A 19,601-nucleotide genomic window follows, 5' to 3' on the forward strand; every position below is an offset into this window, starting at 1 on the left:
TGAATAAATCTGTTTCTGCTGTCCTCAGAGACTATGGTATGGGTTCCATTTACCACAACAACTTGCGTTACAACATGCAAGACAGCTATAGGAGAGATGGTGTGCATTTTACAGATGAGGGGAATAGAGTTTTCCTCTTGAATATAAGACTCTGCATTGGTACCTACTTGTAGGTACAAAAAACACCCACATAACACAACAGCTCTTTTCAGAGCTACCCTACCTCTAAGCACTCTAAATTATATTTTTACTATAATTTTTTACACTGTTTTTCCCTGTGGTGCGCTCAGGGTGCGCGTACCGGAGCGCACATCTGAGAACGCACCCAGCGCTTACCCCGCGAAAATAAAAAATAAAAAATTATTTTTGCCCTTCAGGGTCCTTCTAGGCCCCCCTCAGAAAACCTAGGGGGTCAGGATGTGTCTACTCTGCCCCCTTTTAATTATATCCCCCTTTCTTTTTCACCTCTTGTGTCTCAATTCTACCGAGACACAAGATGGGGGACTCTCCGGACTGTTTAGAATGTTGACAGACACCCGACAGCCAATCAGCTTTCCGCTCGCGCACTCCCGTAGCGCGCCGGGTGCGCTCCCCGGTACGCGTACCGGTGAGCGCTCGGAGTGCGCCTATAGATATATATGTGTTTTTGAAGTTAATTTTAAAAAAACCACTGGAGCAATTTTCACCAAATATAGCAAAGGCACATCTGCGTACCAGTCCCTACAATTTTGCCAAGTTTGGCGTAATTCCGTTCAGCGGTTCGGGCTGTAGACTTGTCAGACCGTCCTATGGAAATTAAAATGGGGAAAACACGTTTTGGGACCCCCCTTTTTTCTCAGCCCCCACTTCACTAATCCCCCCGAAACTTTCAGGGAAGGAGCGCAGCGGAGCTGGCCAACATTTTGGAAATTTACACACAAATTCCTCAAGCGGCGCAAGAGTTATTCCCAATAGAATGTTGCGGATTTCCTATGGTAGCCAATCCTAACTATAACTACCTACTGGTGACCGCCAGTAGGTTATATATATATATATATATATATATATATATATATATATATATATATATATATATATATATATATATATGTATAAAATAACATCATTGTAAGCGCTGGTGCACGAGGAACGTATTACATTATAAAATCAGTTATCAAAGGTGGATTAGTCCCAGAGATGAGAGAGCAAGACCTCCCCCTCCCTGTTTTTAGCATGAAACCTCATGCTGCGTCTACAGTGCATGCTAAAATGAAAAGGGGATTCTGGGGACTCTTACATACATCCACTTAAAAGGTTTCCATGTCATCAGACTGAAAGAGTGACATTCGTGTCACCCTGCCAATTTCCTCTGCTACACAACTCTGGAGGTGTTAATCTTGAGGTAATCCCTGAGATATTCCACCCTATATGTGACAAGTTTGGTATTATAGTGGCAATACCCAGAGCAATCCTGTCCAAGAGTTGACACACTTTGTATCCATGTTACAAAATCTGTATACAGAGCCCAGCCTTTCCTTATAATTATAAATAATAAAATACAATAAAAACAAAACACAGCTTGCAAATATCTCAGTGAAACTTTATTTGTATTTTCACAGACACCGTTTAGTGAGTTAATCATATCATATAAGAATGTACAATCAATAACTCTGCAATGTCAGAGTCTAAAATCGTAAATCAGACATTGGCCCTAATGCCATTGCTCCACAAAGCACCTGAAGTCTGTCACAGCATCATATGCAGTTAAGAGATGCTCTGTGGGAGGGAAGGAATGGGAGGCAGTGACTGACAGTCGGACAGTGGAGCAGAGGAGAAAGTTTGAGCAAGTGAGACAGAGATTGCCACGCGAGGTCTGTAACTAACTCAACCAGAAGTGTGGCAGGCAGTGCATTGAATGCTTCTGGCATTGTACCCACAGGAGGTTGGGTGGCCTAACCATTATAAGCCACAGGCCTGGGTGCCGCAATTGTTGGAATGATCCAAGGGCTGAAGGCCCAAAAGCCTTTGGTGCCCCCAGTTTTGGGTGCTTCCAGGATAGAGATTTGGGTTGACCTAGAGTTGGTAGCCCCATTTCAAATAGTCTGGGGTCAGGCTCCTCAAATTCTGGGTGTTTCATGGCTTGGATGTCCATGGGGTGGATCTTAGGGGGTTGAGTGGTAACAAGTTTGAGTGTACCAAGGGTTAGCTTTTCCTGGTTTTGGGTCCTCATATAGGTCCGTGGTCTCAATGTTAGATACTCGAGTTATGGCGTGTTCCTAGGGTTGAGATGCTATGGAATTTGGGTGCTCAAAAGATTGGGGAGTCTGCTTTTGGCTCTTCCAAGAGTTATTTGCCCTTGGAGTTAGGTTCTCTGAGGTTTGGCTACTTCAAAAGATCCAGGACATAAGTGCACCAGAGTTTGGGTGTTCCGACTGTCATCTACTCCTAGGTTTGGGTGTTTATAAAGCTGAGTGCTCTCGGAGTTAGTTACACCCCACGTTGGGTGCTCTAGGGCGTAGGTACTCTCTGGATTGACAGATCCTCGGTTGACAGTCTGAGGCCTTGTGGAGACCAGTTCTGTTTACAGGAATGACCTGTCAACAATAGCAGCAAGAATTGGAATATAGGAACGATAAAAAACAGCAACTGTGACAATATTAACACATGTGAACCAATACAAATATAATCCAAAAACGTCCATAAATTCAATAACATCTTTAGCAACTTGTTTAATAAAGTGGCGTGTTAAATAGATAAGTGTAAAACATTAAAAACGTCCTTCCTAACATTATAAGACAGTAAGCTAGTTCTAGGTCTGCCTCTAAAGGCTATTGGAGCAGAAGAGGTTGTGTTCTAGTTCACAAATCTAGTCCAACGTGTCACAAAGGAGATGTGTCTCCTTAAAAGAGTGTAATAAGAATGTACAGCATGAGCCTCTATTACATTGATGAGAATTGTGACGCTGGGCAGAATCTCAGGGTTTAGTCCGGTCAAGAGCTTCAGTGGTCAAAGACAAGCAACACGGTTTATAAGGCAATGAAACCGACAGACTGAAATCAATCTTTCTAGTCCTTAGGTGTGACCAGCTCTTGAACATGGAACCACTCTTTCGGCCCCGCTAGGTTACACAAATCGATCCCATAACTCGTAAGTCGATTGCAGACTGGTCTGTGGTGATAGCAAGTACATCATTCAGTAAGTAAGAATCAAAATAACAATATATATTTAATCACCATACCTAGTAAAACACGTGCTTCATAGGAAAACATTTGATATATTCTATAATAAAAGACAATTTCCAGAGGAAATGAATAAATAATCTCTATACAAGCCCTATATTCACGGAATGTGTTTTATGCTATACCATCTACTGTAAAGATTGTATGCTATATTACAAAGTGTATTAGAGAGCATTACAGGGAGTATGTCATATCACAGGGAGAGTGCAATTGGCTTCTAACAGAGAGAGTATGGTCTACTAAGGATCACGGGGAAAGTGGATTTACCTCAGCAGTCTAGAAAAGGGGAGAGATAGTCTACATCAAGGTGTATGATCTACTACATGAAGGATGTGACCTAGTACTGATCAGTACAATATCTCATTGGGGAATGTGACCTATTACAGGGTAATATGGTCAGTTACAGTTAGAATTAGATCAACTACATGGAGGGTATGTTCTTTTGCCAGACAGTATACTATCTTCTGGGTTACATGACCTGTGATAGAGACAAATGGTTATTTAGAGTGGTTTATGACATTCTTCAAGAGGGTGTGATCAACTGCAAGGTAGGTAGCATCTACTGCAGTGAAATGTTATTGCCTAAAGTAAGAGAATGAAATATTGCAGGTGGATATGATTCCTTTCATCTATAATTATCTATATTATTTTGGAAAATAGAGTCCTTTAAAGGGGGCTATAGTCTTATACAGGAAGGGTATGGTCTATCATCTAACACATGGCAATATGACCTACCACGTGAAAATATGATTTCTCACAGGAGAGTTTGCTATATAGTGGTATATGGTCTACAAGAAAGTTACTCCCCGTAATATGATCTAGTACAAGGAAATATGGTTCATAACAGGAAGGATATAGTGAGATTTAATGAGAGTATGATTTATTACTGGTTAATGTGATAAAATGCAACGGTTGCTCCTTTCGCAGGGGCAATCTGACCTATTTCGGGAAAGGAATGGCCTGTCATAGCTGAATATCTTTCTTGAATATGTTCTCTTAAAGGGAGTGAACTAATACAAAAGCTATGACCCAAGATTTGCCCTGTTTAAGGAGAACATTACCTATTACAGGGAAAGTGGAATTTGTCAAGTGTGCTGAAATCTGTTAAAGAGGGCTTGGCCTATTACATGATTGGCACAATCCATAACCGGGTATCATGTTAATGCATAGGCCACAAAAACATATTTTGCAAAAATACAGACTCCAAAATGTAGACTCCCAAAGTTTTTACATGCAGAAACGTCTCCCAACAAATTATTTTACCTGGACAGAAACAATCTCTTAAGCACATGCAAGGATTTAGATTTAGAATAGTAAATTCATTCAGTCCTTCAACTCATTGGAAGTGGGTTAGTCAAAATGTTTGAGGAAGAAATGTATGTAAGGTTGAGATGGTTAAGAGCATATTATGGTGTCCATTATATATATGTTTTCTTTTTTACAAAAGATGTTTTTTGCAGTCTATGTTTTTACATGGAACCCTATGCAGGTTTCTCTTACTGGAAGGAGAAGATAGATCTGTTAGAGGGGAAAGTTCATCAGAGCATGTATGGTCTCTCTAATGGGGAGGTAAGCCCCATGAAGATAGGATGTGACATATTACTGAATGATCCACTCTGTTAAGTCGGGTGTGATAGAGAAGCTCTATCACAGGGAAAGGTGATCTGTTTCAGGAAGATATGGTCACATGCTGGGAAATGATCGAATGCAAGGGGGAAGGTTCTATATGAACTGACAAGATTGATTGTCATCTGACATAACCTTCTGTCAGGCACTGGCATTTGGCACCACACAATCACAGTATAGACTTTACAGATGCCTGTGAACAGCACTAGGAATAATATTAGTGACAGAGAAAAAGCACTTCAGTGTTCAGAGGTGATTTGAAGAAAAGACCATCCCCTAATTCATTGCACACAGTGATAAAGTTGCTACATGGTGAAAAGAGTCCGCGCACACAGAGAGATACACGAATTGTCAAGAAACGAGCTTAATAATCTAGGAGTACCACGTGCACTGCTCACTCAGGTTCAGAGTACATTTATCATACATTTATCATCATATTGCTTTTCCCCTTGGCCTAGTACAGTGTGCCCTCAACTGTCTACATCTGCACCACCATATCATGGCAGTGTGCTCTGCACAACTGCACCCTGTCAACGTTCCCTGCACCTCCACTACTCTTTTACAGTGTTCTTATCACTGTTAGAGACAGTGAGTGTCCTCTGCTTCACAAGAGCCTGGCTAGTTCCTCTGCACAACAATAACCTGGTGGTGCTCTCCACCACTAACCCTGGCTGTGTTCTCTGCACCACTGGAAGTGTTACCAGAAACACTACTATTAGACATTGTTTATGGATCACTAGAACTTGGCAGTGTTCATTGCACCACTAGAGCTTGCGGTACCGATGCCAGTTTCAGAGCCCAAGTTTCCCATCTGCATAACTATGGCCTTGAAGTCTTCTGGGTACCACCACTTCTTGCAGTGCACTTTGCACCAAAGCTTTGCAGATGCCTCTGCACAACTAGAGACTGCCTGTCATTCCTTCTAGATCTCAGCCTCACTGCCTCTCCTTATGAGGTGAAATTATCGCTTGACCCCCCCCTGACCCTGCTTACTCATTGGTCCTTCATCCTATGGTCTGCTGCCAATAATATCCGGTGGTCCACCTGCTGCTCTGTACCCTCATCCAGATTCCACTCCTTTAAATTCCGGATCATACCCATGCTTCGAGCTCTGATTATTCTGCCCAGTACACTCAGTGCACTGATTCCCCCGCCAGTCACACATTATCTCAAAATGGTTCTTGAGAAGCACTTGCAATCCACTAAGACATCCCTCTCTTTGGAGGATGTTACCCTCCTTGAAGTTCCCTACACGCTTCAAACAAGGAAAATGCCTCCCACATACTCCAATGAGATTCAGTAATGTCAGTAGTTTTATCAGAGTTGGTTGAACAATGTAATGCGGGTCTCCATAATGAACAGGCACCTGTTTGTAATATAAAAAAATACCCTCCATAAAAAGATAAAACACAGCATGCAGCTCAGGCATCTGGAATCATCTAATGGTATAGATGTTTTTAGCTTCTTTATAATTAATAAACAGTATAGGCTTCCTTTAAAACATATACATTTTGTGGCAAGACTCCACCCATCTTATGGCCCTAATGAGATCACCAGACATGCAAACCTTCCATATTCTCCCAAAATATTTGTATCTTCATTGCATTCAATTGGTGCACCCTCCCAAATCATTGGATATCTCCCTCCATGAAGACGTAAGCAGTTGATAGGTTTGCCCTTCTCCCTACATTGCACGGGTGAGCCTTCCTCGCCTGTGATGAAGAGAGTTAAGCCAGGAGGATGGGCGCAGTCACTCCACTTTCTAGGAATATCTGATTGAATTCAAGGTCAAGTGAATAATAAACTGAACCAACACTACAAGTATGAGTTGGCTTTGTGTGACTTTAAGGTCAATGATGGACCACATTACGCAAAGAAACAGGACCAAACCTGTAAGATGGCGCAATGCCTCATCCATCCTTCCAATGGAAACACACAATGCCTGGGCACATCAAACCGCTGCCACAAGTGAGCTCACCCAATCGTGATTCCAGCTGCTTTCCGCTTTCACAGAAGTCTGCGTAAGCTAGAGACACATTGGTGCTGTGACCCAGAAATATTTAGCCCACGCCATGCACTGGGAGGGTTTAATACATCATTGCTTTCCACAAACACCACTCATATGAGGAAAGGCCATCTGTGGGCTGTGCTGATCACCGTCCAGGGAAGAGTGAACCTTCTGATGGGCTCAGCTGTTTAAGTCTGTCATTCTGGTCTAACATGTGGGTACATCTGGAGGAATATTAGTGTAGAGAGAAACTGGGAGATTTCACAATAGGCCCATGACTTTCAAAGACAAGTACCCAATGGGGCAAGTCATTCATATGGCTTACTCAACACTGTCCAACATTTGGAAGTCTACCAGAGGCAGCAAGTTGTTGGGGGCAGTCTTGATCTCGGTAGGCCAGTCGCCCTCTCAATAAATCTTTTGGTGCATACATCCACAACCTGCACCGGGGGAGACCCATGTTTATGCTTATTTTGTATAAATGTATTATTTACACCATCTCTGACGTCATTGTGTGCAGTCTATGCATTGCATCGCTGTTGAGGCTTGGGTCCCTAAATCCACTAGTAATGGTAGGTTTTCGTTAAATATTTTCTGGCTGAAATTTAACTAAGATAACCCTCAAATGTCAGATCACAGGAACTATGAGATTCCTTCCCTGTGTGCATGAATGCAAACAGGAACCTAAGATGGCGACACACTGCCTGCCAAGCAGACATGTCTTCTGAAGATCAACTCCCGGTGTGGCCAGTTCATCACAGATACTCTTTGCTTTCCTGGGTCACGTGGTACAGCTTACTGCTATCTAAGTGGTAGTCATCTTTTGCTTTTAACTAATTTGTTTAACACATCTGATAACTATTTGAGGTTGAAAATCACAGGGCTGGAAACAGGGTCTATGAGAACATGGGGTGAGGTGGACATCAAGTGACCAGGCCTCTTTTTGCCCAGACCTGGCCCACCTGTCCAGACCAGTGTGGCTTCTACTAAGTGGGTACAAGGCTGTAAACCTTTCACCTACGCCTATCACCTCTAGCCTACAACGCCCTCTTCTTCCTAAAGCTTGTCTTTTGAGCTGAGATTGCCATTGAAGTTGGCTTCATACCAGGAGGAGATTCGGGAAGCCATATCTTCAACTTGACAAAGGTTGGGTTTACATCTACTAAATTTTTCAAAAACATTAAAAATGGCCCAAGAATCAAAAATAAATTCTACAACCCCTTTTCCCGCCATTATTCGCCGTCAAAACAGTTGAAACTAAAAAATATGCATTGTTCCTATTGTAATTGTCTAATGGAGGGTGCACTCTAAGTTTGTCGAGTTAACCCGAATGTCGGTCCATGTTCAAATATGGAGACACTTTAGTAAAAAATGAAGAGTTTTGCTCCGTTTGTAAAACAGGTCTAATGACACAGAGGGGACTCCAAGGAGCGAGAAGGGGAAGCGGGTATCACAGCAGTATGTCTTTGACGGCTTCCGCAGCAAGAGGTTCACTACAATCAGAATGACCAGCTACCACGCCTCAAAGTCCCAGGCCATATTTGGGGCAACTAAGCATTTTTTTGTAGAGTTGAGTTAACTGTGTGCAGTGTGTAAGGGTAATGGACTTTTCAGTGTGTTAATGGTGACTCTATGCAGATCTTTACAGCAACAAAGTTACCATTAGGAAACCCTTCTGGTGAAGACAGAAAAGTTCTAAAAGCCATTGATGGTGTTGAACATAACGCTACGTAGTCCTTCATCGTGCGATGGGTGACTATATGCAGTCATCCCAGATGCTGTAAGGAGCCATTCTTGGTGTTGAAGGTAACTGTGCACAGTCCTTCATGGTGCAGAGGGTACCTGTAAACAGTGCTCATGGTGCAGAGGGCACCTCTACGGAGTCCTTCATGGTGCTGAAGGCAACTCCGCGCAGTCCTTCATGGTGCTACTTGGTCCTCGATCGCAGTGGAAGTCACAGCACAGAAGATCTATTCAACCACTACAGGATAAAGGAGACAGACACTTGGCAGACTCTTCTCGTGGTGATCTGAACCCTAAAAACAGTAATAGAGAAAGAACAGGATGCACAGCACGACAGTCACCAGCGCCACACACCTGGAAAGGAAGAAGACAGAAATGTCAATCAACGGGGGTATCTCGTCATAGCCGTAACATACATTAAAAAAATAATGTTTCTTGTCCAGAGGCTTGAAGCTTGGAGAAGGTTAAGAGACGAAGACCTTACTCATGCCTATCTGGTTCACTTTCAGGAGGTGCATAGAGCTGCCTCCCATGCTGTCATCGAGAAGCCAGGTGAGTCAACTCAATACTAGCAGTGCCCACCTATGCCTGCCTCAGTAAGCCCCCAACCCCCATATCAATGCTGTATCCACCCAGTTAAACAGCTAGAGGTTGAGCCGCAGAAAGGCAGCCCGGCAGATACTCAAATTTAAATGAATTTAGAGAAAAGTACATTCCCTGTAGACTCTAAAGAAGTGTGTCATTGGCAAAGGACCTAGGACCATGATATTTGACCTAGAACAAAGATCCCCATGTTTTTCGTCTGATTTCCAGTGAACAGTAGTCTCTTAGAGGAATGATTCACTAACCATTTTGGGGGCAGTGAATGGTGGACTACTACATTGTACATTTCAACCCAGAATAATATCATGTGACTGGAACCTGATGATCAATTATAGGCATACTGAATGGTGAAGGCGATGGACATTTAGTTAACTGGTGAATATTGTTTAGAAAAATGACAATTTTATTTTGTAAATACAATGTATAATATCTGAAAATAAACCTAAAGTGTATCCTTAAAGTAACACGTGGGGCCTACAGTGCATTGGTTCCACACACCATCAATTGAAGCTAGTCTTAATTTTAATGTATCATTTAGCCATTATAACTAAACATTAACTAGTTATTAAGGTTGTTTGGAAAACTGTCAAAAGTCTCGAATTCCTTTCCAATACTCTGAATGCTTCTTTGGGACATACCCATGTCTCACACTTCCATAACACACAGAATCCTCTTACTGGTACAGTAGAGAAATACCATTGTATATCTACGAGCTCTTCTTAGGTGTCTTTATTAGGAACCACTTGTACATGATAAAACAAGTAATGCAGTCGCTGTATATTTTACAGGTTCAGCAAGAGCGATTGCAGTTTTACTTGAGTTGCACTTACATCTGGAAAACATCATTTTATCCTTAGTAAAATTAACCATATTTCACAAATCGGCATTACATTTTGGAAAATAAATATAAATGTATGTATCCTGTAGAGATTTCTGCAGAAAGAGCCAGGTCAGAAATAGTTATAGTCTGGGTCTCATTCAAATTCACAAGGAAAAGAGCAAAATACATTTACCCCCAACCTAGATCAGATTTATACCAACCCTTGCTTGATTTGAGTAAATGTATTCCTGTCGTTTTTGAAATATTCACAATACAATGTCTTAATCGAGAACTGGTTCACTGATATTTGAACCAGAACACCAACCTGTTTAATAGAGTAGAGGTAATATGTTCACAAACCCGCACCCCCAGTTCACAGTCCTCACTAGGGAAAAACATTTTCTGGGACCAGGCGAGGGCTGGTGGAAGCCACCCGCCACCAAGCGTGACCAGGATACATCCCTGAGTGAAGTAAAGTGTGGACATTACCGTCATTTATAGAAACAACATGGAGCATGAATAATAAACCAAAAAAGTCCTTTCATGAACCTGTCTGAGCATAGGCAACCTAAAAATATATGCGAACTTGTACATCTTAAAAAGGTGCAGCACATGAGTTCGACATGTAGTTTCCAAGCATGTTGCAGCCGGTAATGAGTCTGAAAGCTCGCAGACATTAACTCCCTTCACTGTCAAGTCACCCCAGTACCACAGCAAAAGATTGGTGTTAATGTGTTCAGATCCAAAGACCTGGGAGACATTTTGTTCATTCATATAGAATCTGTTTTTTTCTGGTCATTCTGACTAAGTAGTGGTATATATCTCACATCAATATTTCACAGCATTCCGAAGATATAATCAATATATGAAGATGTATTTATATTTTGGCAAATGTGTTTACTACTTTGTCGTATTTGCAGATCAAACATAAATCACAGAACAGTAACCAAGTAAAAGTTGTAGTGAGTGTCCAAAGTCTGGAAATAACATATTTATGGGCTTTTCTTTGTCATGTGGCCTCCACAATCAACTAAATAATACTACTGCAGGTCAATGAATTCGGGTAGAATCCCTCTTTATTTTTTTTGTTTGTATATATTTTATTAACATTTCTTAAACACGGCAAGTATGTTCAATACAGGCAATGACAGTCATCAGAAGATTATGGAAAAGGAGGAGGGGAAACTTACATCTTCTGCAAATTGCACGATATCATAGCAATACATTATTCAATAACAGCGTGAAAGTAAACTACTCATGCATATCGACAGTTTGGCGAATACATTTTTAAGTTGGGGTGTACTGTATTTTATAGTCCGATACGTGCGATGACGACCTGTACCGGTGACAGCTCAGGAATCGACATTTTCTCATGTTTCCCCCCTTTTTTGATTTTAAATATAGATCTGCCATTGAAGTCACAGGATAAAAAAACAACTCAGTTGGTACATAATGCATTTGTCCACATCTCATGGACGTCTGTCATAATTGCGGAACGTATCCTAATGTGCAGTAGGACAGTGGGGTGTACAACATAACAATGATGCAATACAATTGTTCCTGCCGTGACAGTGCTGTAATCAAGATAACATCAAGAAGTGAACAACTAGTGATAAAAACAAAACCTAAAAGGAGACGTAAGAGGGGGGATGGTCATCGAATGTGAGGACGTGGTGTGCAGTTCGGATCAGGGACCTGTCGGTGCATTGTGGGTTCATGGCTGCCTTCTGGTGGTGAGTGCGGGTTCTTTCTTGGTGTTGGGGAGGGCCGAGGGCCGGTGGCAGAAGGTGCGTTGCGTGCCCGTGGAGTCAGGTGGAGCGTCACCGTGGCGAGCACGGTGGGGCATCGTCTGTGGGTGCATCAGTGGTGTCCTGTGGGTGGTTACAAGTGTCTCTGTCGGGGGCTTCAGGGTTACGGTCCATGTTTTCTGTCTCGGTCAGCACCCCCTGGCATTCCTTATGCAAGGAGCTCAGCATCTCGTCCCACAATGCTGCGATCGGGAACTTCCGCAATCCCGCGGTTTCCTCATTGTGTAGGGTGATGATTTCTGCTTTCGCCCAGTTGCCCAGGGAGGTGTGCCAGTGGTTAGCTAGGGGTGGGGTGGGTCGTTTCCAGTGTTTCGTGATCAGCCGTTTGGCCGTGAGGAGGCCAAGGTCCCAGAAACGAGAGGGAACTCTATTAAGCTTGGTCCGCCTGTATATGCCCAGTATACATGCTTCCCATGTGCGTGGTACTTGCATATCGGTGCAGCGCTCTAATGTCGGCAGCACCGTCTGCCAGTACATCTGAAGTTGCGGGCAGCGCCATAGCATGTGTAGTAAGTCCGCGCCCTCCAGTGCACATCTCGGGCAGCCAGCCGTGGTGCCCGGGAAGTACAGGTTAATTTTGTCTGGCGAGAGGTACGCACGATGCAGTATATAGAACTGGATCAGCTTAAAGCGCGCATTTCGTGGGATGTTCTTGGGGCCTAATAATATCATCGTCCATTCTCCATCTGTCCAGTCCTTCCCCCTGTCAGCCGCCCCTTTATCTCGCAGTGGCTGTAAGGTATGTTGTGTGTGTGACAACAGAGCTTGTGTCAGCCAGTGCACCACATGTGTACCATTCCCCATAACGTGTAAGTGCTGTATCAGTTGATGTGTGGGTGGTTCCTCTGCGATGTTCCCCCATCGTTGCGTGTATGCCATGATTATGGAGGCATGTTGTAAAAACTGCCCCGCTGGGAGACCAGTGTCGTTAGCCAGTGTCACGAAAGGAATCAGGGCGCCATCGGTGTATAGGTTTGCCATGGTGTCCACCCCTGTGCGTGTCCAGTGTTCTAATGCTGCTTCCGTAACGACAGACGTGGTTTTGGGGGTGCCCAGGAGTGGTAATGCAGGGGCGTACGGTTTAATGTGCTTAGTTAGTTTTAAGCTCCTAGTGTAGCAGGCGACAGCGACGGCTGCATGTAGTTGTGATGTTCTCCTCACGGGCGCTAGAGGGTGGAAGAGAGAGTGTATTTGTGTATGAGTCAGCATATCAGTGGCCGTGGCAGTATCCTCTAGGTTCCTGCCCGCGAGCCAGGCTGTTACCCACTGCAATTGTGCCGCCAGATAATAGAGTTCTAAATTCGGCACTGCGAGGCCTCCGTCACTGACCGGGGTGTAAAGTTTGCGCAGGGCCACTCTGGGTCTTCCGGTATTCCATATCAGGTCCCGGACCATGGTTTCCAGCTCCTTGAAGGTGCGAACCCGAACATATGTTGGGATGTTAGCAAAATAATATAGGAGTCTGGGTAAGACGATCATTTTCGTCAGTGTCACTCTGCTCGGCACGTTGAGTGGGAGCGTCTTCCAGAAGGAGACCTGGGATCTTATGGATGTTATGGCGCGTGTCAGGTTGCCATCGAGAATGTCCTGGGGTGTTCTGTATATGTATACGCCTAGATACTTGAACGTGGTGAGGTGCCATGGTAGCCGCTCGCCGTGGATCGTGATCCCAGGGTCAGGAGTATCTGGAGCAAATGCATACGCCCCCGATTTGGCCCAATTAACCTTGAGGCCTGACATGGACTCGAAGGATCGAAAGATTTCCGACAGCTCCCGCGGTATGCGGGTGAGGTCATTGACATACAAGAGTAAGTCATCCGCATACAGTGACACTATGTGTACGCCGTCCGCCATTGGAATGCCCCAGTGCGTGCCTCTGGTGCGCAATGCCTCGGCAAGGGGTTCTATTGCCAGTGAGAATAGTAGCGGGGATAGTGGGCAGCCCTGCCTGGTGCCGCGCCGGACTCTGATGGAATCAGACATCAATTTGCCGGTGCGGACTCGTACTTCTGGGTGGCCATACAGCAGTCCGACCAGTTCAATAAAGTCTTCTCCTATTCGAATTTGCGCAACACCGATAACAAGTAAGGCCATTCAACCGAGTCGAATGCTTTCTCAAGGTCTAGAACCAGGCAGCCCGAACGCGGCCAGTCTCGCACCGCGTAGGTCTGCACGCGGAACAGTCTCCGTATATTGTGAGAGGTGCATCTAGCAGGCACAAAGCCGTTCTGGTCAGCGTGCACCAAGGTAGGCACCATGGCTGCCAGGCGTCTGGCTAGGGTCGACGCCAAGATCTTGTAATCTGTGTTCAGCAGCGCCAGTGGCCTATATGATCCAAGGAGCTCGCCATCTCGGCCTGGTTTAAGGAGAGACACCAGCGTTGCCTCATTCATTGACTTGGGCAGAGCTGAATCATCCAGCGCCGCCGAGTATACCCTGAGTAGTTCCGGGATCAGGATTTCGGAGCAGGCTTTGTAATACTCCGCCGGTAGCCCATCTGGGCCGGGGGCTTTACTATTTGAGAGAGCAAAGATGGCCTCTCGCAGCTCATCCGCCAGCAACGGGGCCCCCAGATCGTCACGCTGGTCGTCCGTTAGGACAGGTAGTGTGATTTCGTCCAGGTATGTCGCTATGGATGACTGTGTGGTCAGCAGACGGGACTCATACAGCGCACTGTAGTGCGCCACAAAGGCCTCGTGTATTTTTGCCTGGGAGTATACTACTGGGCCGTCGGCCGGGCGAATCGCTGTCACGAGCGACGTGCGCTCTTCACGCTGAATCAGCCAGGCCAGTAATTTGCCAGGCTTGTCTCCAGTGTGATGTGTGCGGGCTGAGTGGGCGGCGTAGTTGACGTGTTTCAACCGATCAATCAATCTGTCGTGTTCGGCCCGCGCATCCAGTAAGTCAGTGTTGCCGTCAGAGGCATCTGTCTGCTCCACCTGCAGCAGAGTCGACTCCAAGCGCCGGAGGTCAGTGTCCAACTGGCGCCGGGTGTGGGCCTGGGTGCCCAGACAGTGCCCCCTGAGGACCACTTTAAACGCGTCCCATTCTACCTGTGGTGTCGATGCCGTGCCTGTGTTGTTCTCGAAATATTGTGCCGTCTGTGTGTTTATGGAGCTCCGGAACGGGCCGTCCAGCAGTAGATCAGGCTGTAGCCTCCAGGTGGGTATCGGGGGTCGTGGCTGCTCCCATGTCAGGTCTAGTATATGCGGGTTGTGATCCGAGTGAGTGCGGCCCATGTAACAAGTGTCTGTGACGTGTGGTAGGATCTCGCCGGACACCATATACCTATCGAGGCGTACATGCAGGGCGTGAGCCCCTGAATAATAAGAGTAGTGTCTAGTGTGGGGGTTGCGGCTACGCCATGCGTCATGTAAATCCCATTGTGCGGACCACATCCGAAGCGCGTTTGCAGTGGTTTGCGCCTGTGAGTTAGGTGGTGGAGGGTGTGAGCGGTCCAGGGCGAGATTCAGCGTGCTATTGTAATCTCCGCCAAGTACCCAGGGGACTCCATGCCAGGGGGCCAGTGTGTTCGACATCTGCGCGAGGAAGTCTGCTAGCCCAGTGTTGGGCGCGTACACTGAGACCAGAACCAGTGGGTTACCGTCAAGCTTGCCGTGAATCGCGACGTATCTCCCCTCGGGATCTATGGGTGTGTCTATCGTCGTCCAGGGAAAGCCCGGCTTGATCCACACCAGTGTACCTTTGGCATAGGACGAGACACCTGTGGCATGTAACTGCCCGCGCCACCTGCGCCTCAGGGTGGGTATTTCTGTAATGTTTAGGTGCGTTTCTTGAAGAAGAGCGATTTGAATGTGGTGGCGTTTGAGGTATGAGTAAATCTTCGTGTTGGCGTGTGTATACCTCTCACATTCCACGTACACATCTTAACAGTAGTCATTACAGTTAGTAGCGATTCCCACCACCCGGATCCCTCCACTCCTCCCCGGGCATCCCATGATCGTTATCAGGTAGTCTTCTTCCACAAGCATGCAGATATATATACGTGTACACCACTACAATAAGAGTGAGGGGGGGGAGAGGAACTTGGCTAACGAAACACGAAGCCATTGAACAGTATGAACATTTGAAATACCAAAAGGTCGGATGCGGAATGTGCTCCCGTTCATACTCTCTAGGAGAGCAACAAGTTCTAGATTTAAGGGGGTGGATGTGCTATGCGCACAATGTCAGTAATTGTAAGTCAATAGAGTAGTTACGTGAAGGCTTGCCTCTATCCCAGGGGTGGCGTGCCAGTCTATGCCGTCTATGCAAGCAGGGGACCCCATCAGTACATGTAGGAAATACCATACTTTACGTGTCTTGGGCCAACAGCATCCAGGCGAAGTGTCTTTGGATCCGTGCATCAGCCGGGCGTGGATTTCCAGTGTCGCTCCTGGTCTCCTGCCCGCTGAGGGGGTGTTCAGTGTGGGTCAGCCACGCCTCCGACCGTGAGGTGCAAGGGCGTTGATCGCTGTTTCGCGTACTGTCCGCCGTCTCAACGCTGCGTTCCCACCCGTGGGTGACATCAGGTCCGGTCCGACGTGGCCGTCCCAGGTGACGTCTCTAAGGAGTACCGGAGTCTTGGCGCGGTTAGCCTAAGTAGTCTGCCGTTTGTGGAGTGACGTCCGGTCGGCTTCCCGACGCCTGGGAGTCTGGAAGACCATAAATTGCTTCGTCGTCGCTGGGGAGTTCCTGTATGCTGCCACTCGCTCCTCCGCTCTGTGCGGGGGATCTGCTGAGCTCCATGACCAGGCGGAGGGCGTCTTGTTTCTCCTGCCGCGCAGCACTTGCCGGGGGGGGGAGTCCGTGCCGCACCATGTGTGTCGGACCGTGTCCGTTGGCGGGGCCTGCGTCTTCTTCCCCCGCCTCCGAATTGCCTCCCGGGTGTTGGACCTGTGGTTGTTCTGGGGTCCGTGTCCACACCGCTGTCCAGCCATGCTTCCACGTCCGTTGGTTCCGTGAAGAAGTGAGTGCGTTCCCCCGCCACCACTCTCAATTTCGCCGGGAACAGCAGGGAGTATTGTAGTCCTAGTTGCCTCAGGCGCTTTTTTACCTCTAGGAATGAGTGTCGTTGTCGCTGTACTTGTACTGTGTAGTCCGGGAAGAACATCACAGTCGTGTTTTCAATCCAGACCTCGTGGAGTTTTCGCATTTCTCGTAGGATTGAGTCTCTGTCGCGATAATTCAATATGCGGAGCAGCATGGGCCTTGGGTTTGAGCCTGTCGCCAGGGGTTTGGTGGGAAACCTGTGAGCTCGTTCTATCACGAAGTGTGGGGATAGCGATCCCTCCGGTAGTAGGTCTTTCAGCCACCGTTCCATGTGTTCTTCTGGGGTCCCCCCTCCCATTTTTCGGGCACCTCGACCAACCGCACGTTGTTTCTCCGCGCCCTACCTTCCGCATCTTCGGCTCTGTCTTCAAGGAATTCCACTCTGTTTAGTAAGTCGCGGATCTGCTTGTGCGACTGGTCGGCTTGAGGTTTGAGTACCTGTATGTCGTTCTTCAGAGTCTTGGTGCGTTCCGATAATTTTTTATGGTCCGCCCTCAGGTGCGTCAGGTCTATGACCACACCATCGATCTTGGTGGCTAGGGACGTGCGAGTCAATTGTATGGATTCCTCCAATCTCTCCATGGCTGCCAGCATGGTGTCCAGCTTCGCCGCAGTTTGGTCGGGGTCGGAGCTTTTCCCGGACTTGTCCATTTTGCCCTTCGGGTTGGAGCCGCCGGTCCCGGTTCCGGTTCGGGCTCTGAGCCCGCCAGACATCCGTCACCGTGGTTCGCTCCCGCCTCAGCTGTGCGGCCCGTGCTAGGAGATCTATTCGGCGTGTGTGGCGGTCCCGTGGTCACTGTGGCTTGTGGGTTGGCAGAAGTTCGTGATCGAGTCGGCGTGGCGACGCTTAGTGTCGTCTTGTGTCAACTGGGCTGCCGAGTTTTCGGGGGGCATGTAGCTGTGGGCCGGTGCGTGGCTTTCAGGCGTGAAGTTGGCGCGGTTGTGGGTTGCGCGGGCTTCCACGCCGTCTGCGTGGTGTCGTGGGTTGCAAGGTCACCATGCGTCCCGGGTTGCAGTCGCCTGCGCATCCTCACCGCCCACCGCTGGGAAACGGGTGCCCCAGCCTCTGGTGCAGGCCTCCGGTTGCGCTCTGCGATGGCGCCCCTCGGGCCGGTCAGGTCTGCTGCTTGGTTCGATCCCATTCCCCTCCCACGGCGAGCAACGCCGACTTATCTGACCTGTTGGGGGTGGGGCGGACGCTCAGGCTCTTGTGGCAGGCAGCGGTGATTTTCCGCAGTCGGCGGAATAGTCCTGGTTTCCTCCGTCCCAGATCCGGGCCCCCCCGGTCTGCGCCGGTCCACTGCTCGTCGCCGTGCACCTCCCTTTGCGTTGTGTGCAGTCTCTGCAAGCGGGCCGCTTTTCGGGCCTGGTGCTGCTGGTGGAGCCCCGGCCTGTCCTGTGCTCCCGCCGGCGCTGGGTGCTACGTGGGCGGCCATGGTGCCGCGGAGTGCTCGGTGCGGTGTGGGTGGGCCGATCGCCGCCAAAGTCTGTAGGGTGCCGGAGGATGCTGCCCCACTGCCGCGCCGTCGGTTTTCGGCTGGCGAAAGTCCTTATTTTCCGGATAATTACACCGGGAAGGGGAGCTCGGAGTGGAGCTCTACCCCAAGGCGGCCATTCACGTTGCGTGCTTAGCCACGCCCCCGTAGAATCCCTCTTTATGGTGTACTTTTCATTTGATGACAGACATCTAACCCACAACCAACTGAAAGGTATAAAAATTAAGACCCACATTTACTAATATTTTAAGCAATGCAATACTGCAAGACAACTTGCTGCACTGCATCAAATGGAAATAGCAGGATTTTTTTTTATAGTTTTATATAGCGCGAACTAGACCTGAGACATCGGGTATCAGAGCGCTTTACATAAGCACCAGTTTCGTTACAGATGGACACATTCATTTTGTTTTGTTAGGCACAGGGAGATTAAGTGATTTGGCTAGAACACAGGATATTAAGGGTCGTTGCCGAGGCTCGAACCCAGTTCCCCAGCTTTGAGGTTGACTGCTCTAGCGGTAAGGCCACATCCTCTCCCTATGCATCATATTTACCAAGATATGGCACATTCCTGCTCTCTCTCTGCGCTGGCACACTGTGTGCAGCCTAGCAGAAAAGCAAGGACCCCTGCACCATGGTGTAAGGGTGCTTGCGTTACAGACAGGATTGTTCTTTTGCAGGACAGGAACAACCTTCCTGGAAAAAAATAATACTCAGAAACATTTTTGGAGGATTTTAGGTGTGCTACACAATGCAGCAGGCACAGAAAGAGGAAATACCAAGGAGAAATAAACATATTTCTTCTTGTTACACCTTGTTGGACTTGGTCCTTTTTGCAGGGTCATCCTTAAACTTTTTGCCTTCCTCCTGTATTTTTCTGACCGATTGTTAGTGGTTTTATGACTCTGGGCACTTTACCACTGCTAATCAGTGATAAAGTGGATATGCTCTCTATTGTAAATTGATGTAATGGATTAGTGACTCCATGATTGGCTTATTTGATTTACTTAGTACAGTGTACCATGTGTGCCCAGGGCCTGCAATCAAATGCTGCTGGTGGGCTTGAAGCACCGGATGTGCCACCCACAGAATCAGCTTGTAAAATGTGAGTCAGGCATGCCATTGCAGAGCCTGTGTGCAGCCAGGGGCTGCCATGTCGACTTGGCAAGTGCACCCACTTGCCAGTCCCTAAACCTTCCCTTTTCTTCACATTAGTCACCCCTAAGG

The 19,601-nt window shown here is 47.2% G+C and overlaps 1 protein-coding gene across 1 annotated transcript in view; it reads right to left on the reverse strand.

Annotated features, from left to right (window-relative positions):
• Positions 1 to 6,294: 6,294 nt before the first annotated feature.
• The window catches only part of LOC144754667 (uncharacterized), a 210,660-nt gene continuing 197,353 nt past the window's right edge, over positions 6,295 to 19,601 (reverse strand). The window contains exon 3 of the mRNA XM_078642752.1: positions 6,295 to 8,949. Within this exon, the coding sequence (XP_078498878.1) occupies positions 8,889 to 8,949 (61 nt within the window). The 3' untranslated portion in view covers positions 6,295 to 8,888. The remainder of the gene's footprint in view (positions 8,950 to 19,601) is intronic.

Source organism: Lissotriton helveticus, chromosome 5_1, assembly GCF_964261635.1.
Source record: "Lissotriton helveticus chromosome 5_1, aLisHel1.1, whole genome shotgun sequence".
NCBI lineage: Eukaryota > Metazoa > Chordata > Amphibia > Caudata > Salamandridae > Lissotriton > Lissotriton helveticus.